The sequence below is a fragment of the Amblyraja radiata genome, chromosome 5, assembly GCF_010909765.2.
Source record: "Amblyraja radiata isolate CabotCenter1 chromosome 5, sAmbRad1.1.pri, whole genome shotgun sequence".
NCBI classification, from domain to species: domain Eukaryota; kingdom Metazoa; phylum Chordata; class Chondrichthyes; order Rajiformes; family Rajidae; genus Amblyraja; species Amblyraja radiata.
In genome coordinates, this window is record NC_045960.1 from 86,802,812 (window position 1) to 86,830,538 (window position 27,727).

The 27,727-nt window shown below is 43.2% G+C and overlaps 1 protein-coding gene across 1 annotated transcript in view; it reads right to left on the reverse strand.

Moving 5' to 3' along the window:
• Positions 1–20,864: 20,864 nt before the first annotated feature.
• The window catches only part of tpo (thyroid peroxidase), a 49,565-nt gene continuing 42,702 nt past the window's right edge, over positions 20,865–27,727 (reverse strand). The window contains exons 9-11 of the mRNA XM_033022078.1: positions 27,127–27,335; positions 25,275–25,445; positions 20,865–21,016 (exon numbers count right to left, since the gene is read on the reverse strand). Coding sequence (XP_032877969.1) covers positions 20,865–21,016; positions 25,275–25,445; positions 27,127–27,335 — 532 coding nt within the window. The remainder of the gene's footprint in view (positions 21,017–25,274; positions 25,446–27,126; positions 27,336–27,727) is intronic.

Sequence of the window (27,727 nt, forward strand, 5' to 3'; positions counted from 1 at the left end):
CACTGATTGAATTGGCCTCACTGATCTCTGGATGAAACTTCTGATGGCTGGACACGACCAACTGGTACTGAAAATAAAAGAACTCGGGTGAAACGTGTGGGAAGGAAAAGGGTGTGGGAAGAGATCATAAGATCATAAGTGATAGGAGCTGAATTGGGCCATTCGTCCCATCAAGTCTATTACCCCTTGGTCAGATACTCCGCCACTTCAACCTGGACTTCCACTGTTACGCCGATGACACCCAGATCTACCTCGGCACCAAATTCCCCCACAACCCCCCCCCCCCCTCTCCCATATCAACACCTGTTTGTCAGCTATAAAAACCTGGATGCAACATAACTTCCTCAAACTCAACAGCGATAAGACAGAATTCCTCCTCATAGGCTCCAAAGCCACACTCAGCAAAATCAATAACCCCACTCTCACCATCGACGGCACCACTGTCTCCCCATCTCCCAAGGCCCGCAACCTTGGCGTGATCTTTGATTCCACCCTCTCCCTTGAGCCTCACATCCGCCATGTCATTAAAACCTCCTTCTTTCATCTCCGCAACATCGCCAAACTCAGACCCTCTCTCACACCTCCCGCTGCTGAAAGACTCATCCATGCCTTTATCTCCTCCCGACTGGACTATTGCAACTCACTTCTCCTTGGCATCAGCTCTACCTACATCAACCGACTCCAACTGATCCAGAACGCAGCCGCCCGACTCATCACCCACACCAAATCCTGGCATCACATCACTCCAGTCCTCAAACAACTCCACTGGCTTCCCATCTCCGACTGGATCACCTACAAAATCCTGATCCTCACCTACAAAGCCCTCCACCATCTGGCCCCCCCATATGCCTATCCTTAGCCCCACGTCCCCCTCCCTTTTCATCTGTGCATTAATTGCCTCATATTAGGTTTTGAATTGTATTCTGTCTTTACTTTGTGTGCTAGTCATGTCTCTACTATTTATTTTATTCCCCTTACATGTTTTTCCTCTACCTGCTAAATTTTTGTAAGGTGTCCTTGAGACTCTTGAAAGACGCCCATAAATAAAATGTATTATTATTATTATTATTATTCAATCATGGCTGATCTATCTCTCCCTCCTAATCCCATTCTGCTGCCTTCTCCCCATAACCTCTGACATCCGTACTAATCAAGAATCTATCTATCTCTGCCTTAAATATGTCGACTGACTTTGCCTCCACAGCCTTCTGTGGCAAAGAATTCCACAGATTCACCACCCTTTGACTAAATAAATTCCTCCTCATCTGCTTCCTAAAAGAATGTCCTATAATTCTGAGGCTATGACCTCTAGTCCTTGACTCTCCCACCAGTGGAAACATCCTCTCCACATCCATTCTATCCAAGCCTTTCCAAGAGCTTGAGAAAATGGTGCTGACATTAAAATTGGATCAGCTGTGATCTTATAGAATAATGGAGCAAACTCAAGGGGCCAATTGGCTGTGTTCATGTGAATGTTGTGGAGGTTCAGATCAGTATTTAAATTCAATCAGAATCCTAAAGATAGACAATAGACAATAGGTGCAGGAGCAGGCCATTTGGCCCTTCGAGTCAGCACCGCCATTCAATGTGATCATGGTTGATCATCCACAAACAGTACCCCATATCCCCTGACTCTGCTATTTTTAAGAGCCCTATCTAGCTCTTTCTTGAAAGCTTCCAGAGAACCTGCCTCCACCACCATCTGAGGCAGAGAATTCCACAGACTCACCACTCTCTGTGAGAAAAACTGTTTCCTCGCCTCCATTCTCACACAGAGAGTGGTGAATCTCTGGAATTCTCTGCCACAGAAGGTAGTTGAGGCCAGTTCATTGGCTAAATTTAGGAGGGAGTTAGATGTGGCCCTTGTGGCTAAAGGGATCAGGGGGTATGGAGGGAAGGCAGGTACAGGATACAGAGTTGGATGATCAGCCATGATCATATTGAATGGCGGTGCAGGCTCGAAGAGCCGAATGGCCTACTCCTGCACCTATTTTCTATGTTTCTATGTTCTAAATGGCTTACTCCTTTTTCTTAAACTGTGGCCTCTGGTTTTGGACTCCCCCAACATCGGGAACATGTTTCCTGCCTCTAGTGTGTCCAAGCCCTTAACAATCTTATATGTAATGTGAATGTGTGTATCGCAATGTGAAATTCAGTTTGTGCTTCGATTTGACATCTGCCCCTATTGCTGATGAACATCACCAGATACAGGACAGCACTGGTGCAACTGGTAAAGTTGCTGCCTCACAATGCCAGAGACATGGGCTCGATCCTGACCTTGGGTTCTGTATGCGTGGAGTTTGCCTATTCTCCTTGTAACCACGTGGGTTTCTTCTAGGTGCTCTGCTGTAATTCCACATCCCAAAGATATGCAGGTTTGTAGGTTAATTAGCCTCTGTAAATGGAAGTGGGAAGTGGATGTGAAAGTGGGATAACATAGAACTAGTGTGAATGGGTGATCGTTGGTTGGCGTGGAGTCGGTGGGCCGAAGGGACTGTTTCCATGCTGTATTTCTAAACAGATCAGGCATAGCCAGCAGGAATTAGACCAATATTCCTGCGGCCTGGATAGGTGAACATTCACATACCTGCAGCTGACCTTAGATATCCAGACTTTCTCAGTGGACTGACTGGATTTGTGATTGTTGCTTCAATGGTCATTGCTGCCTCTACCTGATTTATGTCTGATAGTTAAATTGGATGGAAGAGAATGGGTTTCCAGACGATGTAACTGCAGTTCAAAATGACCCTTTGAGGCTGCACTGTTACAGGAAGGTGCATTAGCCATTTTCAATCTGTTCCTGTTTGTTCCCATGGAATCAATTTGGTGGCTGATTGAAGTCCTGTTGCAGTTACTGCCAGTTGTCTATTTTTATGTGCTCATTTGTCTCACCTCAACTGGGAGAGATTTATACTCCTCTTATCACAGCCCACCTCAAGAAAAGTACCGAACCAATAAACTCGGATCCTAATTTTACACCTTATTTAAAATTGCAGGGCAGTAAATTGCTTCTGTTCCAGTTCTGAGCACCAGCTGCATGTGCCTCTGTACTTTGCCAGGTGGGAATGGGCAGTGATGCAGAATGAGGCCTATTCTCACTGTTCCATTTCTTTTGAGGTCTGATCTTCCCGTGTTGATGAGAGAGACATAGAAACATAGAAACATAGATAATAGGTGCAGGAGTAGGCCATTCAGCCCTTCGAGCCTGCACCGCCATTTAATATGATCATGGCTGATCATCCAACTCAGTATCCCGTACCTGCCTTCTCTCCATACCCCCTGATCCCTTTAGCCACAAGGGCCACATCTAACTCCCTCTTAAATATAGCCAATGAACTGGCCTCAAGTACCTTCTGTGGCAGAGAATTCCACAGATTCACCACTCTCTGTGTAAAATAGACTTTTACATAATCGAGGTCTGTCCTCATCTAAAACAACTCTTACTGGGGAAGCTGGACACAAAATGCTGGAGTAACTCAGTGGGTCAGGCAGTATCTCTGGAGAAAAGGAATAGATGGTGTTTCGGGTTGAAACCCATGCTTCCTCCCTCTTCTGAAGAAGAAGGGTTTTGACCCAAAACGTCACCTATTCCTTTTCTCCAGAGATGCTGCCTGACCCACTGAGTATGTCTATTTTTAGTATAAACCAGCATCTGCAGTTCCTTCCTGCACTTACTGGGGGAACATTGGGCCCCAGAGGTACAATGAGCACTCAAACTGCTCTGGTTGATTGCAGCGTTGGAAATGTGGTGCTCAGCCAGTGTGGTGTTCACCCAGCACCTACTGAATGTCTATTGCTGTCCCTTCTCCTACCCCATTCATCCCCATCATTCATCACCATCTCCTGTCCTCTCACCATAATGTGTTTTCAGTGTAGTTCTCTGGAGAAGCTCCCAGACTTCCTGTCCAGGTTGCCTAACCACGCTAGACCAGGAAATGACATGTAGCTGCCACTGAGCTATTAATCTGCTATTAATCTGCCACATACTCAGAGTTTTTATCCTAAGTATTTTGTAGTCTGTCAATGAGATCCGGACTCTTTTCTTCGTTGTAGTTTGATAACCACAAAACAAGTAGGTATATTTATTGTGGTAGTCTTTGAGTCATTGAGCTAAACAGCACAGAAACAGTCCCTTTAGCCCACCTTGTCCCTGCCAACCGAATGGGCATAATGTGTTATTGCCATTTGCCTGTATTTGGCCCATAGCCATCTAAATCCTTCCCTTCCATGTATCTTTCTTTTAAAAGTTGTAACTGTATCCGCTTGTATAGCTTCATCTGGCAGCTGATTCCAGATACAGATGGCACAGTGGCGCAGTGGTAGAGTTGCTGCCTCGCAGCGCCAGAGACCCAGGTTTGAACAAACAGGAACAGATTGAAAATGGCTAATGCACCTTCTTGTAACAGTGCGGGCTCAAAGGGTCATTTTGAACTGCAGTTACATCCTCTGGAAACTAGGTTTGATCCTGACCACAGGTGCTCTCTGTGCGGAGTTTGTACGTTCTCCCTGTGATCACATGGGCTTACTCTGGGTGCTCTGTTTTTGTTCCACATTCCAATGATGTGCAGGTTTGTAGGTTAATTGGCTTCTGTAAATTGCTCCTAGGAGTGTGTTTGATGCGAATGTTGGATAACATGGATCTAGTGTGTGGGTGATCAATGGTCGACGTTGACTCGGTGGGTTGAAGGGCCTGATTCCATGCTGTATCCTAATCTCGGAACAAACTGACCATCTTCCCCATGTGGCTCTTTGAAATCTCAGCCATCTCAACTTGAAACCTATTCCAGGTTTAATATCCTCCATCATGGTAAATAGATTTCACTTTATCCATGCCCTCATGATTTTGTACACCTCAATAAGTTCATGGCCTCAGCCTCTTGCGCTCCAAAGAAGAAAGTCCCATTTTATCTAATCTCGCCCTATAACACAAATAAAGGCAGTACAACATCTGCATTTGTTTTGTTATTCTTTACTGATGGCCTGCAATAAATGTAACTAGAATATTATCAAACCGTAAATTTATTGAAATAAAAGTTGTTAGTGTACTCGCTAAATCTAACACAGCAGGTTACTCATCCTAACATCTTGACCTAATCTTCAATGAATGTCCTAGCCTTGTGAATGTGTTGCTTGAGAACTCAAGATATGCATCTGCAATATGTAGGAAGGAACTGCAGTTGCTGGTTTACTTCAGTCTGAAGAAGGGTCTCGATCCAAAACTTCACCCATTCCTTCTATCCAGAGATGCTGCCTGTCCCGCTGAGTTACTCCAGTATTTTGTGTCTATCTTATATGTATCTGCAAGCAGTACAAAATCAGTGATGCATGTTGCATTTTGCATAACACTTTAATCTGATAGATTGAGTATATTATGTGCAACTCAAGAAAGTAACAAAAAATACTTGAAGTAACTACAGAGCACTTATTCAAATAGCCTTTACTGTTTTTACTGATGGTAATAATCAACCTTTACGACCTATGCATAGGAAAGAATGGCAGGTGGAAGAGAATGAGCGAGCAAAAAGAGAACAAAAATGCCGTATAAATGATCAAATAATTCATTAATCCATTAAGTAATAAGGATTGAGTAGAGCCTTCATTCAGCCAGAAATGAATTTGCGAGTTTTCGGTTAGTTAATTTAATAAATTCTATACTCAGCAATATACCAAAAAATAACTTGCATAAGTCATAAATGTTGTATGCATTGGTATTAGAATTATATTAAAATCCTTGTGACTTTCTTTTGTTATCAATCATAGTTTAGTCCAATTTACTTTGCCTGAGAGGTTTTATTTTCTTCTGTGTTGCATGTAAAATAGATTATTTACTTTACAAATTATGTGACTGACATCCTTAAAAATCTTATTTGTGCTGATTAAAGTTAAAAACACTTGGGAGTGTACCAGAGGGATGAGGCTACCTGACAGAACCATCATGGGAAGGTTACTCCAGTTGTCTTCACCAACAATGATAATCCACACTCATGGAACCGTGATGTGCTCTCACAGGTAGTGAGTTTGAGTTGAGTTTAATATCATGTGTACCGTAGAACATCACACGCTTCTTATGGCAGAGAGAAAGTCAAACCTGTGAGTGCATTGCACATCAGACAAGTCCAGATGTGAAGTGCTGTCTGAAGATGTGCTGCATTTTGGATCTCCACAGATGGACCCTCTGTGCCTGCTGCAGAGAGCACCCCAAGCCTCCATATGTTGCCTGTCATGTTTATGCCAAAGCTGCTAGTGGTGCACTGTCCCAGCAGTTTTATCATTGAGGCATCTTGTGGATGTGCAACTCAGCAATAACATGCTGCTGCAAGCACTTCCTGGAAGTTTAAGCATTCTCTTTGGACACAGGAGGTGTTGGGTGCCCTGAAGTCATTTTTAAAGTCGCATTCCTTTCTGTTATAGATCTTCCTGATGTCAGTAGGATGTCTATTTAACTTGCTGATAAAGCAGGATTGTGTCAGCTGATTTACATCGGTGAGACCAAGCGTAGGTTGGGCGATCGTTTCGCCGAACACCTCCGCTCAGTCCACAATAACCTACCTGACCTCCCGGTGGCTCAGCACTTCAACTCCCCCTCCCATTCCCAATCCGACCTCTCTGTCCTGGGTCTCCTCCATTGCCAGAGTGAGCAACAGCGGAAATTGGAGGAACAGCACCTCATATTCCGTCTGGGGTCCTTGCGTCCTTATGGCATTAACATTGAATTCTCCCAATTTGGCCCGTGCTGTCTCCTCCCCTTCCTTAACCCTCTAGCTGTCTCCTCCCACCCTCCCATCCGCCCGCCCTCGGGCCCCTCCTCCTCCTCCCCTTTTCCTTCTTTCTTTCCCCACCCCCCATCAGTCTGAAGAAGGGTTTCGGCCCGAAACGTCGCCTATTTCCTTCGCTCCATAGATGCTGCTGCACCCGCTGAGTTTCCCCAGCAATTGTGTGTACCTTCGATAAAAATTCCAGCATCTGCAGTTCCCTTTTGAACACAGGATTGTGGTATGTTGTGCTCTGCATTTCCTGAGATTGTTCCAGGCTTGGAACCCCATTTTATGTTGAAACTGGCTGAATTGTGCATTATGTGATGCTAGGAGGATGTCAAGTCTGCACACATGGATTGTGATCGGAATTGATCAGTCCCTTTCAATGGTTGATGTATTTTTTTCCAAATGTGATTGTAATGTGACGTGCACCGGGTGAAATCAACTTTGCGTTATTTGGAACTGTAAAAATAGCACTGTGTGATCCAATTTTTGCTAATGAGGACATTTTTCATGTTACTTTTTTATACTTTACAAATGTAAATTTTTAACTTGCCAAATAGTCAGAGATAAAAAATTGGGATTGCTCAGAAACCGGTTACAAATTGTTCTATTTTCATAGCACCAGGAATAGTTCTAATGAACAGATGTGTAATAGCACTAGTTTGATGGCTCCGTTGGAGAATGTATCTGGGTGAGGCTTTTATCTGTGTATTTTATGAATGGTTTAATCAGTTATTTCAGCAGTGGAGAAAACAGAATGTTTTTCATTGTATCCATGTTAACAAGGATTGGGTAATAGATGCCAAACCATGGGCTGGTATCTGTTCTGGGAACAGCACCATTACAACATTGGTTATTCTGAGACTGCCCATGACTCAATTCAAAACAAGACCTATTTTCCAGTTGATGCTCTGGAGCAGTGCATCTTAAACAATTTCAGTGTCTTTCACCCTGAGTCTTTATCACAAAATTTCATTCACTCTCGACTAAATTTTCTTATGTTTTTTGGTTATTTTCGTCTTATTCTCCCTTGTGTATAATCTTATATATAATTTATTTTGTCACATGAGCAAAAAACATAAATTAACGCATTTCTTATTTTATTTTATTCAACTTTTTGAACATCCTAAAAATATGGAAAGAAAAATATAGGAGTGAAAAAAAAGGTTAAATACCACTGGAGTTGGAAAATCATTCTATTAGAATGATAAAAAAAACATTCTAACGTCTAAACACTGAGCTTCAGCCCCATCCTACCCTTTTGGGCTTTGATTACTGCAGTTTTTTTCCTGGAAAACTAGCTCAAAAAACCATGGAGTGTGTAAAGTGACAACACGAAGTAAAGTTACAGTTCAACAGTTGCCTACGGCGATCCTCCAGTGTTGTCATTTATACATTTATGATCCCACTAGCTCGTCTGGTCTTCTCTAAAAGATTATATTACAGTAAATTTGGGAAATATCCTGCTAATTTGAAATTAGGAAACCATAGGTAGAGAGATAAAAACATATCAGATTTCCAGCTCCACTGCCATTAAAACCAATAACAGTTTACTAACCACTTTAATGGCAATATCTAACGTCTTTAAAAGCTAATGTTATCCCACTTTTCAAGAAAGGAGCGAGAGAGAGAAAACGGGGAATTACAGACCAGTTCGCCTGACTTCGGTGATGGGAAAGATACTGGAGTCAATTATTAAAGAGGTAATAATGGGGCATTTGGATAGCAGTAAAATGATTATTCCAAGTCAACATGGATTTATGAAAGGGAAATCATGCTTGACTAATCTTCTGGAATTTTTTGAGGATGTGACAAGTAAAATGGATGAAGGGGTGCCAGTGGATGTAGTGTATCTAGACTTTCAAAAAGCCTTTGATAAGGTCCCGCATGGGAGACTGGTGACTAAAATTAGAGCACATGGTATTGGGGGTAGGGTGTTGACATGGATAGAAAATTGGTTGGCAGACCAGCAAAGAGTAGGAGTGAACTGATCCTTTTCAGAATGGCAGGCAGTGGCGAGTGGAGTGCCGCAAGGCTCGGTGTTGGGGTCGCAACTGTTTACCATATATATTAATGATTTGTAAGAGGAAATTAGGAGCAACACTAGCAAGTTTGCGGATGACACAAAGCTGGGTGGCAGTGTGAACTGTGAAGTTGTTAGGAGGTTGCAGGGTGACCTGAACAGGTTGAGTGAGTGGGCAGATGCGTGGCAGATGCAGTATAATATAGATAAATGTGAGGGTATCCACTTTCGCGGCAAAAATAAGGGGGAAGATTATTATCTCAATGGGGTTAGGTTAGGTAATGGGGAGGTGCAGCGAGACCTGGGTGTCCTTGTACACCGGTCACTGAAAGTTGGCTTACAGGTACAGCAGGCAGTGAAGAAAGCTAATGGAATGTTGGCCTTCATAACAAGAGGATTTCAGTATAGGAGTAAAGAGGTTCTTCTGCAGTTGTATAGGGCTCTGATGAGACCACATCTAGAGTATTGTGTACAGTTTTGGTCTCCTAATTTAAGGAAGGACATCCTTGTGATTGAGGCAGTGCAGCGTAGGTTCACGAGATTGATCCCTGGGATGGCGGGACTGTCATATGAGGAAAGATTGAAAAGACTAGGCTTGTATTCACTGGAGTTTAGAAGGATGAGGGGAGATATTATAGAAACATATAAAATTATAAAAGGACTGGACAAGCTAGATGCAGGAAAAATGTTCCCAATGTTGGGTGAGTCCAGAACCAGGGGCCACAGTCTTAGAATAAAGGGGAGGTCATTTAAGACAGAGGTGAGAAAAAACGTTTTCACCCAGAGAGTTGTGAATTTATGGAATTCCCAGCCACAGAGGGCAGTGGAGGCCAAATCACGGGCTAGATTTAAGAGAGAATTCGATAGAGCTCTAGGGACTAGTGGATTCAAGGGATATGGGGAGAAGGCAGGCATGGGTTATTGATAGGGGACGATCAGCCTTGATCAAAATGAATGGCGGTGCTGGCTCGAAGAACCGAATGGCCTCCTGCTGCACTTATTTTCTATGTTTCTATGTTTCTATGTTATGTATAGAAAAAAGTATATAAATATCTAAATAAATTAAGTAATTCACCCTTCATTCACCCCCCTAGTTTCATTCACCACAAAATAATTTCATTTGCCCTTGGGTGAACCATTCACCAGTTCAAGAAGCACTGCTTTAGAGCAGTGTTGAATGGGGAATATTTGTGTCTCTTTTAGGATGCAGCTGAAGCAACAACTGGAAGTGTCCAGTTCAATTCCCAGGAAATTAATACAATCTTATTTCATTCCAAAAATAACTGATTTTCTTATATAAATAGGAAACAAATCTAATTAATGAGTAAGCTGATTATTATCTGTGTTTGGAACGCACTCAGCCAAAGCAATGGTGAATACTGCCTTCACTTCGGCCAGTTTGCCCTCAAACAGTGGACAAGTGTCGATTATATAGCTATAAATTGAGAGGGGGAAAATTTAATGGAGTTATGCAGGGCAAGTTTTTTTACGCAAAGGTTGGTGGGGCCCTGGAACGCATTTCCAGGGGTGGTGGTGGAAGCAGATACGATAGAGGTGTTTAGGAGGCATTTAGATGGAAGTTTAGGGAAGTGGATCATATGCAAGCAGATGAGATCAGTTCAGCCAGGCATCATGTTCAGCACAGACATTGTGGACTGAAGGGCCAGCTCCTGTGCTGCACTGTTCTACATTCTATGTTCTCCATGGGGCATTCACTGAACTATCCTGCAGCAGAGCAACAATCAGATGTCACTTGACCATTAGAAATAATTTAGATTTAGATATAATTTATTGCCACACAGCCAGGCTGGTGGAAATTTGGGTTGTCTGCAGCGATACAATAATAAAGAACACACAACCACAATAAAACTGTAACACAAACATCCACCACAGCATTCATCACTGTGGTGGAAGGCACAAAATTTGGCCAGTCCTCCTCCATTTCCCCCCCGTGGTCAGGACCAGAGTCCAGAGTCAGTCCAGGATCGGCTCTTCCTCACCGGAGACCGCGGCTTTAAGTTGTTGTAGGCCGCAGGCCGGCGGTCAAGATTTAAAGTCCCCGCCGCAGCCAGAAGCACCGTAGACTGCAGGGCCGGCGGTCGAAGCTCCCCTCCAGGGGTGATGGTAAGTCCATGCGGACCCGCGGTAGAAGTTGGCCACGGGCCGGCAGTGATGGCTTCTTCTTCCCCCGGGTCCCCAACGTGAGATCCCGGGCTGTAGACGCCGCACCAGCTGGAGCTCTGCAGACTACGGCTTCAGGCTGCGACTTCAGGCTGCCGGCTGCCCCGGGTTAGCGAAACGGAGCGCTCCCCTCCAGCGAGCCCCAGCGAGGGCTCACCCGCTCCACGCCGAGAGTCCACGCTGCGCCCGCCGCTGAAGCCCCGGGCACGTCTCCGGGAAAGGCCGCGTCGATCCTTGATGTTAGGCCACGGGGGAGGCGACCTGGAAAAACTCGCCTCTCCGTGGAGGAGGCGACCGAAGCGGTTTCCCCCTCACCCCCCCCACACCACCCCCCACATAAAACACACAAAGAAACATTAAATACAGACTTTAAAACATACTAAAAAAATAAAAAAAGGTTGAAAAACTGACGAGCTGCATGACATGGCTGCTGCCAGAGCATTACAAGACAATTTTGAGAATCTGTTCACCCAGGTTTTGTCCTGCCTAGCACGCTCAAACTGAAAAGGTAATTGTAGGACCCATTAAGCTTAAGTCAGTATATTATAGCCAGTCTAATATTTTTTGTTTTTATTTGTCTGTACGTTTGTAGGTGGGATTTAATACGTAGAGGGGTGTGTCTACTTTGGAGGAGACTAGCGCAGACTCATAGATTTGAGATTTAGTTTGTCTCGAGGGATGTGAAGACTAACAGTTTTTGCCACGATCTCACGAACACGATCCCACGATCTCATGAACATGACCTCATGAGACACGAGCCGCCGCACTCTTATAAGAAGACACTCTTATATGATTTATATGCCATGAATGGAACTGCTATTGAGAACGGAAAGTTGTGAGTTATTTCTTTGTTATATATTACTTCAATGAACACCTATTAATCAAGAAGCAACATCTGGAGAATTTGTGTTTGTTATCATAAGAGCTTGGTGAGTGCGTTAACTACAGCTCCATCACATTCCCGAGAAGTCATGGTTATCGAAGTTGGACTTTGAGAAGGTATAAAAATTGCCATTACAGTAAATTTGGGCTTATAGGACTTGTTATTCCAATCCCTACTATAATTGGCACCATATTACTATATTGAGTGGGGGTCGGGGTAAAAACTTAATTGGGGTCATCAGGTGGGCACCCCCCTTCCTTGGTGTTTCGTTGATAGGCCCACGCCACCTCTAGAGGGCTCAACAGCAACACCTGGCATCCCAAGTGCGCTCCCCTCCGTTTTACCCCTCTTGCTGGTCATTTTGCAGCACAGTTGGAGTCATTTCTCTTAAGCCACAGCCAGTTGTTGTTTCGCTCGGCAGCCTCTGACAGCGACCTGACGGCTTGCCGGAAGGCATGTCCTCGAACTCCCATTCCCTTCAGGAGTGTGGTTGTTGACATGGCTACAAACCCTCTACAACCAACCTCTACAGAAAGCACCTGAGTACGCAAGCCAGGTTGTTCTGCCTCGGCTGCTAAGTCTGAATAGTTCAGATATTTGCGTTCATGCGCTTCACCAACTGCAGCCTCCCAAGGCACAGTTAACTCCACGATGTACAGGGACTTCTGTGAGGTTGACCACAAGATCAGGTCCGGCCTGAGATTAGTTGTGATGATCTCTGGTGGAAAGATGAGCTTCTGGTCTAGATCAGCCTGCATTTTCCAGTCCCGGGCAGTGTCCAGGAGGGTCGGTTTCCTTTCTTGTAAGTGGCTTCTCTGGAAGTTGTCCTGCCTTTACAAAATGGGTGGTCTTCGAGAAACCAGGCGTTGGGGGGAGGGAGGGCATTGGTGGTAGTTCTCCTTCCTTCCAGTTGTCGCAGGACCTGATTGTGCCTCCAGGTGTGGCGGTCTTGTGAAAGGCTGGTTTTGCAGCCAGTGAGGATGTGCCTTAATGTTGCTGGGGTTTGGCAGAGAGAACATGATGGATCTTCTCCAAACCACTGGTTTAGGTTCTTGGGTGTGGGAAGAACATCGTAGGTGGCTCTGATGATGAAGCTAAGATGTCTTCCTTCCATCTCCCACAGATCCTTCCAGGTAAACTTACGATGCTCCATGTTTTCCCAGGTAGCCCACTGGCCCTGTTTGGACTGTGAGACTGCCTTTGCATATCTCACTGCCTCCTCTTGCTGACGGACCTCAGCAACTATCAGCTTTTTTCTCTGGGTGAATGTTGCCTTGTGCTGCCTTGTGCCATGTGGGGATTGACTTGTCCTGAGTCCAATCCCACCTCTTCCCTGCTGCACCTGTCTTACAATGTCTCCACGCCTGAGAGTGATTGCAGAAATAATTTTGAAAGGAAATGTATCACTTACATGATGGTGTAGAATCTGTAGGATTATATTCAAAGTATGGATATAAAAATATTCAAAGCTATGATATAAAGTTCTCCAATATTTCAATTGATTAGACTGTCACTTCTCATCACTTTCATTCTTTGCTGTCCCTCCTGAAGGTATTATATTATACCGTAGAATATTCAATTCCCAAGATAAAACTTGTTGTGATCATGTTTCTGCAATTGTCGTTATGGGTTGATTTATTTTAATCGATGCTTGCAACACCGCTATATTCCTTGCACTGTTTTATAGATAATCCATAAAGCTCGAATTATATAACTTTTTTTGCCTTCTCATAACCCTGCAGTTTATTTTCGTTTACGGTGTTATTTCATGGTAATTCCATCCATGTCTCTGCAGACATTTTTCACAACTAAACAGTGCTCTACTTATTGCAATTTGTTGCACACAAATACATTAGTATACCCGAGGTGTCAACAAAATTACATTCACTACACTTTAGAGATATTTTATCGCTTATAAAACTATAAAGCTATGAAAATGTAATATTTTTTTCAATATGTCAATTGTCTTCAAGATTCAAGATTCAAGAGAGCTTATTGTCATGTGTCCCAGATAGGACAATGACATTCTTTGCTTCAGCACAACAGAATATAGAAGGCATGAATATAGAATTGTCTTGGAAATAAATGGAAAGAAATGCGTATAGTTCTTTCATTTTCTGCTTTTGATTCAGGATTTTTAGCTTCTTTCATTTTTTCTGTGTACAATGGGATGTTTTTTTTTTCCATTGAAGTGTGCTAGACAAATTCATAAACAGTTTTAAAATTAAGTACCCATGAGTTGGCTGAATTTTTTTTTGATATCTGGGGTAAACGTGAAAAAGAAAATAAACATTTAAGGGAAAAATGAGTAACTTATCACATGGATTTTATTCAACAGTATTTACTACCGGTAATTGAATTACCAACTCAAAATGCAGAAACGCATTTCATCTGAGTCAGTCAAACCAAAAAACATACAAAACCTCAGGGCAATATTTCCAAAGATAGACACAAAAAGCTGGAGTAACTCAACACATCAGGCAACATCTCTGAAGAAAAGGAATAGATGACCAAGACCGGGTGGAAACCAACTGCTAACAATGGCCTGTTTTCTTTATCATTGTTACATTTTTGCATATCTTTCATTCATTGTTCTTTATCTCTCTACATCATCGCTTATATTTCTCGTTTCCATTATCCCTAACCTGTCCGAAGAAGGGTCTCAACCCAAAACGTCACCCTTTCCTTATCTCCAAAGATGCTGCCTGTCCCGTTGAGTTACTCCAGCTTTGTGTCTCTCTTCAGTTCAAACCAGCATCTGCAATTCCTTCCTATGCATAATTGTTCTTTATCTGATCATATTACTTGACAGTTGCTTGTTCAGAAATAACTGCACATTTGGAAACGCTCATTGGGGCAGTCAGTGTCTGTGGAAAGAGAGAGTTACATCTTCAGTTCAAAGGTCCTTTATAGTTATTGCAAACTAGCTTTTTTCAACTGGATTGTGTTTCTGTTTCCACAGACTCTGCCTAAACATTTCCAGCATTTTCAATTTTTATTTCCAATTTCCAGCATCTGCAGTTTATTGATTTCATTTAATTGCAAGGCTTCATCATGAAATGGAATGGCACGGGAATCACAATGGTGCAGCGGGTGGAGCTACTGCCTCCATGAGCCAGAGGCCTGGTTTTGATCCAAACCTCCGGCGCTGTCTGTGTTGAGTTTACACATTCTCCTTGTGATCGTGTGGGCTTTGTCTGGGTGCTCCAGTTTCCTCCCACATCATAAGACATGTGGGTGTTTAGATTAATTGGCCCGTTAAATTTGGCCTCAATGGGCAGGGAGTGGATGGGATAACGGTGAGCGGCGCGACTCTCGTCAGCAGCGGCCTCTGCAGTCCGTCTGTGTTTTATTATTTTTTGTCTCGTTTTTATGTAGTTTTTGTTTTTTTTTTTGTTGGGGTATGTGTGTGGGGGGGTGGGGGTGATGTGGGGGGGAGGGGGTAACTTTAAAATCTTTCCCCTGCACGGGAGACCTGACCTTTTCTTTGTCGGGTCTCCGTTGTCGTTGGGGCTGCAACGTGGAGCAGCCTCCAACAGGAACGACCTGGGGTTCCAGCTGCGGAGCTGCCGACTACTCACCGTCACGGGGCTGGCCGAGTCCGGAGCGGGTGGAGCTGTGGTTGAGCACTGCTGCCACCCGACCCCCGGAGATTCGGAGGCTGCAACTGCGGGTCCCTGCTGGGAGACCGCTTTTCGGGGCTTCCGCAACGGCGACTTCTCCCGCCCGAGTTGCGGGGTTGAAGATTACCTGAGCGGGGCCTTACATCATCGCCCCGCGCGGCTTGGAATGGCCGCGGGACTATGCGAGCGCACGCCGGGGGCTCTAACACCGAGACCCGGTGCGCGACCTTGCATCACCCGGCGTGGCTTTAATGGTCGCGGGACAATCGCCATCGCCAGCCGGGGGCTTTGACTTTGACTCTGACTCTGACATCGGGGGGGAGAGTGCAGTGGAGAGATAAGTTTTTTTTGCCTTCCATCACAACGATGTGATGGATGTTTGTGTAAATTGTGTTGTGTCTCGGGTCTTTTTGTTTTGTAATGTATGGCTGCAGAAACGACATTTCGTTTGGACTTCAAGGGGTCCAAATGACAATAAATTGAATTGTATATTATTGTATTGTATAAAATTAGTGTGAATGGGTGATCGATGGTCATTGTGGACAAGGTGGGCCACAGGGCCTGTTTCCATGCCGCAAATCTAACCAAAATAAGTATTGCTCATGGTGCAAATTAATGAAATGTCTGTCAATATCAAAACTCCATGATATTGCCATAAGAGATCACAAACCACGAACAAAGTGATGGCTACGGATACTGGCTACCTCCAGATCTTTTTGTTCCCATATATCAACTTAAATAGCTAAAAGTTGTGCAAGTTTCATCATGGCTCAGGTATTTTTTATCAAATTTTCACCTTTGCACATTGCTTGGGAGGTGATTTATTCTAAAATGCTAAATTGGGTATTTAAGAAGGAACTGCAGATGCTGGAAAATCGAAGGTACACAAAAAAGCTGGAGAAACTCAGCAGGTGCAGCAGCATCTATGGAGCGAAGGAAATAGGCAACTTTTCGGGCCGAAACCCTTCTTCAGACTAAATTGGGTAAACTGTCCCTTTTACTCGACATGGTGGAATTACCAAACATCTGAAGATTTTAGTTAATGGCCTAGATCTTCCAATCAGTGTTATTTTAATGGTATCATTAATTCATTTGAAATAAATGGTCCAATGCTGGTGTTAAAACAACACAGATCAGAAAGTCTGTGCCATTAAGCAGCTTAGTAAGTGAGTCGGCATCATTAATGTAGATGCATTCTGATAGGTTCTTTGATAGTTTTTTCCATGAGATGGAATTAATCTCATACAAAGAGATACAAAATAAAAAAATAATAAAAAAAATAAAAAAAGGATTAAAATTAATATTGCATGTGAGTAATTCAAGCTTTCCTATTTGTTTTGTGAACTGAATTCATAATTACATTTAAATGGATCTAAAATATAAATTTCATTTTTAATTATTGTGCAAGACTAATCTAGAAATACTAATCATATAAATATGTATTTATGGATATTAGAGTATTACGTGTTGAAAATGCACATTCATCAAAAATTTACTTGGTACTAATTTTTACCTGGCAAACAATGTGGTTGAAGCTTTTTCCATTGAGAGTAGGGAAGATTCAAACAAGAGGACATGATTTGAGAATTAAGGGACAGAGGTTTAGGGGTAACATTAGGGGGAACTTCTTTACTCAGAGAGTGGTAGCTGTGTGGAATGAGCTTCCAGTGGAAGTGGTGGAGGCAGGTTTGATTTTATCATTTAAAAATAAATTGGATAGGTATATGGACAGGAAAGGAATGGAGGGTTATGGTCTGAGTGCAGGTAGATGGGACTAGGTGAGAGTAAGTGTTCGGCACGGACTAGTAGGGCTGAGATGGCCTGTTTCCGTGCATTAATTGTTATATGGTTAAATAAATGGAAAATGTTTCACATCAGAAATTTATAACTGCAAAAAGGATAAATTGATTCATGCTTTCTACACAACCCTGTCAATTAATATAAAACAAATGACGATATATCACAAAGCTGACTATTAAAAGACTGCCTTTACTCTGGCTTGTGGTGGAGGCAGATATCATAGCGGCATTTAAGAGGGTTTTAGATGGGCATAAGGTTATGCTGGGAATGAAGGCAATGGATCACTAAAGAGGCCTTTTCACGGGGCGACTTGACGCAAGAGTTAACCGGAGTTTAACATCGTGGGAACCTCGTGCGATAACAGTACGGCATTCGTGGACCACCGTGGACCACCGTAGCGCTAACGGCAGGTAGTCGTGTAACTTGGTCACTCGGGAGAAAATTCAAGAAAGTTTGAATTTCTCCAAGAGTGACTTGTACACTTGTGGTTGAGTATTGCAACATTATATGAACTGAGTGGCCAGTGCGATATCCGTAATAACTCTTGCGGGTACCGTGGGAACTCCTGCGAACGGTGAACCCGGAAGCTGGACAGAGGGGACAGAAGGTGAGTAAAAATTATCTTCTGTGGGATTGAATTTAAAAAATAAATAAAAATAAAGATTTGCATCCGCATATGGACATCAACTTATTCATGAGTTATGTTAATGAGATTCAAGAAAATAACTATAATCTTTAAAAGGGACTTTAAAAGGGACTTTACTGAAAGGTTACGCATTTTTATGGTCCGTGAGAAATTTTTCACATGTACTTCTTTGAGAGATACAGGTCGGAGTCCTCGGGTCCAGGGGTCCGGAACGCTACCAATCAATGTTGTACAGAGACCCGTGTAATGAGTGAACTGCACATGCTGGTTTAAACCGAAGACAGACACAAAAAGCTGGAGTAACTCAGCGAGTCAAGCAGCATCTCTGGAGAAAAAAAGCTGATGTTTCGGGACGAGACAAATCTTCAGACTCAATTCCGATTAGGCTGTCTGAAGAAGGGCTCCGATTCGAATCGTCACCTATTCTTTTTCTCCAGAGATGCTGCCTGACCCGCTGACTTACTCCAGCTTTTTATGTTTTTCTTCCCAGATCTGACTTACCTGCTGAGTTACACCAACATTTTGTGTCCTTCTGTGCATATTGACCAGCATTAACCAGCGTCTGCAGTTCCTTTAGACATTACCTAACTTCAGATTTTAGAGATATAGCGCGTGGGAACTCCTGCGAACGGTAAACCCGGAAGCTGGACAGAGGGGACAGAAGGTGAGTAAAAATATCGACAAGGGAACATGTGTCCTTCGAGGACGTCCCACCTAATTGTCATTGTTGGATAATCTTTTTAACAGGAACACTTGCAGAGATGGCTCCCAGAAAATCTCAAAGAAAGGGGGTAAAGCGTGTCAGAGATGTTTTTGCCATGTTGCGCTATTCAGTTTCTATATTGTTTCAGTTTCTATATCTATATTGTTGCTCTATTCAGTTTCCCAGGGGGTCGGGACGGGACTGGAGTTGGGAGGGAAAGGTGGGGGAGTCGAGGGAGAGGAGGGGGAAACAGATGGGGGTGTCTTCATTTACTGGCGGCGGGTGTCTGTCACTGAAACAGGCAGGTGAGATTTCACATCCACCTTGTGTGTCCCTCTCTCTCTCTCTCTCCCTCCCTCTTACACAGGCTGAGAGACTCTGCCTCTGTGAGTGTACGTCTCTTTCTCCCCCTCTCCCACACACAGTAAGACCGAGGTACTGTGCTCAGTCCATCTGTGTCTCCCACATACACAGTAAAATATGTCTCCAAATGAGCCAATTCAACCAAGGGAGGATATATTTAGTGTGTGAAAAAAAAAGTTACATCATTTGTGTCACGTGTAGTTCACGATGTTCATTCAAGATTTAACGCGAAAGCTCGGGAAACGGACAAGTCACTCGCACAAATAACAGAAATGCCGAGTACCGTGGGAACTCTTTATCTACCCCCGTTATATCGTGCGAGACTCGTGCTGGACCACGACCACTTCACTCTGGTGACATCTTGCGTCAACTCGCCCCGTGAAAAGGCCACATAACAGACAGAGGAGATTAGTTTAAGTTGGCATCAGGTTCAGATTGAACACCGTGGGACAAAGGTTGTGGGACCTGTTCCATTTTCAATGTAAATCTAATAAGGAACAAAATTTGTTACAGAAAGAGTGCAGAGAAGATTTACATGGATAATAGACAATAGACAGTAGGTGCAGGAGTAGGCCATTCGGCCCTTTGAGCAAGCACCGCCATTCAATGTGATGACGGCTGATCATCCCCAATCAGTACCCTGTTCCTGCCTTCTCCCCATATCCTCTGACTCCGCTGTTTTTAAGAGCCCTATCTAGCTCTCTCTTGAAAGCATCCAGAGAACCTGCCTCCACCGCCCTCTGAGGCAGAGAATTCCACAGACTCACCACTCTCTGTGCAAAAAAGTGTTTCCATGTCTCCGTTCTAAATGGCTTACTCCTTATTCTTAAAATGTTGCCAGGATTTGCAAGCCTGTGTTATAGGGAGAGGTTGAGCAGGCTAAGACTCTAATCCTTGGAGAGCAGGAGGATGAGGGGTGATCTTATAGAGATGTACAAAATCACAAGAGGAAAAGATCGAGTAGACATGCAGTCTCTTGCCAGAAAAGGGGAATTAAGTACCAGAAAACATAGGTTTAAAGTGAAGGGGGAAAGATTTAATGAGCATCCGAGGGGTAACTTTTTCACACACTGGGTGGTGGGTGTATGGAACGTGCTGCCAGTGGAAGTCATTGAGGCAGGGACTATTGCAACTTTTTAAAAAACAGTTTGACAATTACATGGATAGGACAGGTTTATTGAAACATATAAGATTGTTAAGGGTTTGGACACGCAAGAGGCAGGAAACATGTTCCCGATATTAGGGGAGTCCAGAACCAGGGGTCACAGTTAAGAATAAGGGGTAAGCCATTTAGAACGGAGTCGAGGAAACACTTTTTCTCACAGGGAGATGCGAGTCTATGGAATTCTCTGTCTCGGAGTATGGTCGAGGCTCTTAAAGATAGTGGAGTCAGGGGATATGGGGAGAAGGCAGGAACGGGGTACTGATTGGGGATGATCTGCCATGATCACATTGAATCGAAGGGCCGAATGGCCTACTCCTGTATCTATTGTCTATTGTTTAGAGAAATATTGGCCAAACGCAGAGGTGGGATTAGTGTAGATGGAACATGTTGGTCGGTGTGCAAGTTGGGCAGAAGGGCCTGTTTCCACGCTGTATGACTATGAGTCTGATTCTAAAGTCATCCATATGAAAAAAATGTACAAATAGTTATTACATTTTTTGTTTTCTTACAAAGAGAAATAAATGTAACACTGGTGTTTGAGCATAGCTGTTTATCAACCAAGAGGCTGAAGACTCTGCCCTGTGTAAGTCCAACAGGCAGTAATAATGATGGAGGGGATTTGGTGCGAGTTGTATCTCTGTTGCAGCTGCGATATGTATTTCTGTCAGGGAAACCTGAACTCGTGGTTCTGTTTGCAATGACAATCCCCACAGTGAAAGTTATTGATGTAGAACATTATCAGTGCAGCTGTGTCCATCCTCTGAAAGGAGGTAAGGATCTGAGCAGGTACACCTGTAACTTCCTTTCATGTTCACACAACTAGCAGAGCTGTGGCAAGCAGGCCTTGCAGCATCTTCACATTCATTAATGTCTGAAATAAGGAGACAAGTTTTTCAGTATAATTTTGAAAAATGGACATGCACAAACCCAGAGTCTAGTTTCACAGTTTAGTCTAGGGATACAGCGTGGAAACAGGTGACCGAGTCCACTCCGACCAGCGATCACCGCGCGCTAAAACAATCCTACACACACTAGGGACAATAGGGACAATTACAATTTTACCAAAGCCAATTAACCTACAAACCTGTACGTCTTTGGAATGTAGGAGTAAGCTGGAGCCCACTCAGATCACGGGGACAACGTATAAAGTCTGTACTGACAGCTCCCGTGGTCAGGATTGAACCCAGGTCTCTGGCGTTGTAAAGCAGCTACACCACCAAGTTCTGCAACTGGTACTTCTTGCTTTCACCATCAGATACTCAGGAGAGCATCAGATACTGTCTACTCACCTACACGGTTGCCTTATAACTGCTCTTTCAAATGGCATAGCAAGCTATAACGTTCATTAAGGTGGTACCACACAACTCATCCAACAGAAATTGTATGTCATCGATATAGCCTTTGCAAACAATCCCCAAAATCATCGTGTTGGAGTATAAGGGTCAAGAAGGCATGATGCAGCTTTATAAGACTTTGGCGGTTGCGTTACATTTGGACATTGAGTGCAGTTGTGGTCACTCCAATACACAAAAGAAGTTTACTGGAATAATGTCTGGTTTAAAAGGTATTAGCTCCAAGAAGAGGTTGGACAGACTTGGATTGTTTTCCCTGGAGAGGCAGAGGTTGAGGGAAAACCTGATAGGAGTATAGGGCAGTCACGGTGGCGCAGCGGTAGAGTTGCTGCCTTACAGCGAATGCAACGCTGGAGACCCAGGTTTGATCCTGACTACGGGTGTTGTCTGTACGGAGTTTGTACGTTCTCCCCGTGACATGCGTGGGTTTTCACCGAGATCTTCGGTTTCCTCCCACACTCCAAAGATGTACAGGTTTGTTGGTTAATTGGCTTGGTAAAATGTAAAAAAAATTGTTCCTAGTGGGTGTAGGATAGTGTTAATGTGTAGGGACCGCTGGTCGGCACGGACCCGGTGGGCCAAATGGCCGGTTTCCGCGCTGTCTATCTAAACTAAACTAAAAATATTATGAGGTATAGAAATGGTAGACAGTCAGAATCTTTATGGAAATATTAAATACTAGAAGGCATAACTTTAAAGTGAGACAGCAAAGCTTTAAAGGAATTATATGTGGGGCAAGTTTTTTTTACAGAGGGTGGTGAATGCACTGTCAGGGGTGGTGGTGGAGGCAGATATGGTAGAGGTGATAGATTAGAAGCATTTGGATAGCCTCACAGATTTGAAATAATGGAAGGATATGGACAACGTTCAGGGAGAGAAGAATCTGTCTTGGCATTATGTTCAGATATTGTAGGCCAAACGACCCGTTGCTGTGCAGTACTGTCGCCTGTTACTGTGCAGTACTATTCTATGTTCATTGTTCTTTAAACTTTCCATTATTGACTGTGAAAATGTAAATAACACTGGCCACCACTCCATCGTAGGTTTGTTTGCAAGGATGATAGTTTAATTTTCTGGGATTGGTTTATTTATTGGAGACATTTATTGCATCTGGGATCGCCTGGCTTGGTTGACCTACTTGGCCACACCACTTCTGCGCAAGGAATGTGTGACACATTAAATGACCAATGAAGCAGCTGAAAATATTTAGGCATGGGCCATTTTTCTTTATGTCACTGGACACTTTAATCTTGGTAAATTGGAGACATACAATTCTGCAGATGCTTGAATCTGGAGCAAAAATAAACAGCTGCAGGAACAGGTCAAATAGTTGAAGCAAAGGGATGGTTAATGTTTAGAGTCAGAGCTGAGCATGTACAGGGAAGATAGTCAGTATAAAGAGGTGAGAGGGAGCGCGGAGACAGCGATAGTAAGTGATGGATGGAAACAGGGTACGTGGGCGATGATGTATGTTTCCTTGATTCTGAAGCTAACTATTCCCAATGTATCAGGCATTCACCAATTCAAACCATATTTGGATCAAGAGTGTGAAGTGGCTTGGTTCTGATAGAACATGAACTGAGCAACTAGGCAGCTTCCTGATGAGTATTAATCACTTAATGACATAATTAATGACTCCTTCCAAAGCGATGATTGGAAGGAGGTTTACATTAATAAGGTAATTAGTTGGATTAGAATCATTGTTCTTTTTTTGTGTGGACGACAAGCTTCATCATTACCTTTTGTACTATATCTCTCTACATCACCCTCTATATCTCTCGATCCCATTCCTCTGACTCTCTGAAGAAGTGTCTTGACTCGAAACGTCACCTATTCCTTTTCTCTAGAGATGCTGCCTGACCCGCTGAGTTACTGCAGCATTTTGTGTCTATGTAAACTTTTAATATTGCTGGATAGATGTCTGATGCACACGTTTTAAGCACAACACTTGCCCGCAGTCTGGGCCTCTATCATTTCCTAAGTCCACAGTACTCAGTTGCCTCTTACAAAGCCATTGCAAGCTTCAAATTGGCTAACGACTGACAAAAGTATTGATAAAGATCTTAAGAATTGGCTATGCAGGGGTCTCCGTGGATCAATTTCAAGTGAAGTCACTTGTAGGTGTCCTTCAGAAGTCAGGCTGTATCATAGAAACATAGAAACATAGAAATTAGGTGCAGGAGTAGGCCATTCGGCCCTTCGAGCCTGCACCGCCATTCAATATGATCATGGCTGATCATCCAACTCAGTATCCCGTACCTGCCTTCTCTCCATACCCTCTGATCCCCTTAGCCACAAGGGCCACATCTAACTCCCTCTTAAATATAGCCAATGAACTGGCCTCGACTACCCTCTGTGGCAGAGAGTTCCAGAGATTCATCACTCTCTGTGTGAAAAAAGTTCTTCTCATCTCGGTTTTAAAGGATTTCCCCCTTATCCTTAAGCTGTGACCCCTTGTCCTGGACTTCCCCAACATCGGGAGCAATCTTCCTGCATCTAGCCTGTCCAACCCCTTAAGAATTTTGTAAGTTTCTATAAGATCCCCTCTCAATCTCCTAAATTCTAGAGAGTATAAACCAAGTCTATCCAGTCTTTCTTCATAAGACAGTCCTGACATCCCAGGAATCAGTCTGGTGAACCTTCTCTGCACTCCCTCTATGGCAATAATGTCCTTCCTCAGATTTGGAGACCAAAACTGTACGCAATACTCCAGGTGTGGTCTCACCAAGACCCTGTACAACTGCAGTAGAACCTCCCTGCTCCTATACTCAAATCCTTTTGCTATGAAAGCTAAAATACCATTCGCTTTCTTCACTGCCTGCTGCACCTGCATGCCCACTTTCAATGACTGGTGTACCATGACACCCAGGTCTCGCTGCATCTCCCCTTTTCCTAGTCGGCCACCATTTAGATAATAGTCTGCTTTCCTGTTTTTGCCACCAAAATGGATAACCTCGCATTTATCCACATTATACTGCATCTGCCAAACATTTGCCCACTCACCCAGCCTATCCAAGTCACCTTGCAGTCTCCTAGCATCCTCCTCACAGCTAACACTGCCCCCCAGCTTAGTGTCATCCGCAAACTTGGAGATATTGCCTTCAATTCCCTCATCCAGATCATTAATATATATTGTAAATAGCTGGGGTCCCAGCACTGAGCCTTGCGGTACCCCACTAGTCACTGCCTGCCATTGTGAAAAGGACCAGTTTACTCCTACTATTTGCTTCCTGTTTGCTAGCCAGTTCTCTATCCACATCATGCATGATAACGTGTGACTTAGAAATAGCTAAGTTGGCTTGAAGATATTTATGCAATGCTACTAATAGCATTCATTATTTTTGACTTTGTATATTATGGAGACCAACTTGAACTACATAGAATAATTCAAATGAGAAGCACAATTTATTTTCGGAGCACCTCTTCATTCATTAAATAATACACCTTCAGCTTTGTTCCATTCCAGCCGTTCACAGATCAACACCTATAAAGCAACCAATAATTTATTCAAAATCATATCCTTTCTATTTAAGTTAAGAAAGTATTTCTGCATAGAGTATTAACATAGAGGGATATGGACCAAACGTGTGTAGGTGGGACGAGTGTAGCTGGGGCATGATTGTGAGTTGGGCTGAAGGGCCTGTTTCCACATTGCGTCACTCAATGACTATCTGATTCTGGTGAATTTAGATTAAATAAACATAGCTGACAGAATTTATGCAACGTTCGATGGATTCTTTCAGCTGGTGCACATAAAACAAATAAAGCAATCTTTACCTTTGCAGGCAGGTGGGTCACTGCTCCATCCCCTGATACTGCAGGTCAACTCCTCTGGTCCAAGCAGATAAAAACCATGATGACAAACATACGAGATAATGGATTGCCTAGAACTGGTGCACAGCACAAATTCTCCATCTTCTATTTGTGGTGGAGGCCCACACGATCCAACTAAATATACATAAAGGGGAGTTGTCAATGGAAAAAGCCAACACACTGCTCCTGTAATCACTGAAACTTCTTCTATCAAGAAAGATCTTTATCTCTCTGGGTAACCTGTAATTTTGAAATGTGAATTTCCTTTTAATAAGCGGCTGATTTTGACCCTTATAGATATAATATTTTCTTCACGTTTTCTGATTCATTGTTCAATCCCATCTTTCATTGAATTATTTTTATACTGATAACGGGTGAACAGAATAATATACGGTATTTTCACAAAACATAGTCAAATCTCATTAACTATTTACCAATTGGTATATCAAATCAAATTCAACATTGTCTATCCTGTCGTGTTATTTTAATTCTTCAATCTTTACTGGAAGTGAGGTTCAACAACACTGGTGTTCCTCACAGGAAGACTTTAGAAAACAGAACAAGGTCAAACGTTCACTACATTTATGTGCGATATGGCAATGTTGCTGCACAAAACAGCACAAAGCGCCTTGGTGAACTGAGCCTGATCTGTCTATTTAATATGGATCACACCAATATAGAACAGTGGCAATGGTAAATCTGTCATATTGGAGTAGGAAAGAAGAAAGGATTCAATTTCTGTTGTCCTTCGCAACACCTACTTCCACCCATAATGGAAATATAATAAATATAAAAATAAGCCCATCAAGTCGACCGCCATTTAATCATGGCTGATCTATCTCTCCCTCCTAATCCCATTCTCCTGCCTTCTTCCCATAACCTCTGACACCCTTACTAATCAAGAATCTATCTATCTCTACTTTAAATATATCCACCCTTTGCCTCCACAGCTTTCTGTGGCAAAGAATTCCACAGATTCTCCACCCTCTGACTAAATAAATTTCTTCTCATCTCATTACTAAAAGAACGTCCTTTAATTCTGAGGCTATGACATCTAATCCTAGACTCTCCCACTAGTGGAAACATCCTCTCCACATCTACTCTATCCAAGCCTTTCACCATTCTGTACGTTTCAATGAGGTCCCTCCTCATTCTTCAAAACCCTAGCGAGTATAGGCCCAGTGCTGTCAAACACTCATCGTATGTTTGTAGTGTTGAAACTGTTCCTAAATCTGGAGATTATGGTTTTTACACTTCTATAGATTATTCTCATTGGCAGGGTGGTATATTTTCTTGATGATGCTGGCTGAAGAAGGGTCTTGACCCAAAACGTCACCTATTCCTTTTCTCCATTGATGCTGCCTGACCTGAGTTATTCCAGCTTTTTGCGTGCATCTTCAGTGTAAATGAGCATCTGCAGTTCCTACCCACACATTCTCACCCTCACACACAGATGAGGGAAATTTACCATGGTCAATAACTCTTTCAACACATACTCCTTTGGGATGTGGGAGGAAACCAGAACACTCACACAATCACAGGGAGAACTCCACACATAGCACCCAAGATCAGGAATGAACCTGCTATTAGTGCTGCCAGGCAGCAGCTCTGTCAGCACACCACAGGTGGAGGTCTTCGAAAGACAATTAAGGAAGTTAATGTTGAGACTGAAAAATAAAACTTCACAGGAGTTGTGCATCACAGTGCTTTGAAGGTCATCTTTTCATACTGTTGGTTTTATTCCAATCTTTCCTGTCAGCTGACGGTTTGCTGCACACAACTGAAAATACACAGCACGGTGTAATAGCAGAAGTACCTTGTTGAGGATTTTCATTCCACGCCAGGAGGTTCAGCCCAGGGACTTGGTCACAATTTACGAAGTTTTGTGGGTACTGCCCTACTCTGAAAGCATCCAGCGGCACCTCAGTGATGGCAGTGTTATCGCAAATGACACGAGACAGGGAATGCTTGTAAAGTTCATTTCTTTGAGCCGAGGAGAAGAGACCAGGATTTTCCCACCAAAACCTAAAAAGCCGACAGGAAGTTTTGTTACAGAACAGCGAATGGATACAAATTTTAGCCTTCAGAGGATAACGCATCACAAGTTTATCATCAGTAATTCTCGGATTAGTTACAAACAAATGCTTCTCACCTTTCGATATTTCCACCCCAGAAAGGCTGCTTTTTAAATTCTTCACCATCATTTGTCACATTCTTTTACTTATTACATTTATGTTTTCAAAAAGCACTTTAGTCAAGGACAAGCGAAATGTGTTAGTAAGCGGAGTGCTGAAAGGAACAACCAACACCAATCCAGGAGAAAGAATGATATATATGCATTGCAGTCAATGTGAAAGGCATTGAACTCCCCTTTTGATCATAAACATAGAAACATAGAAAATAGGTGCAGGAGTAGG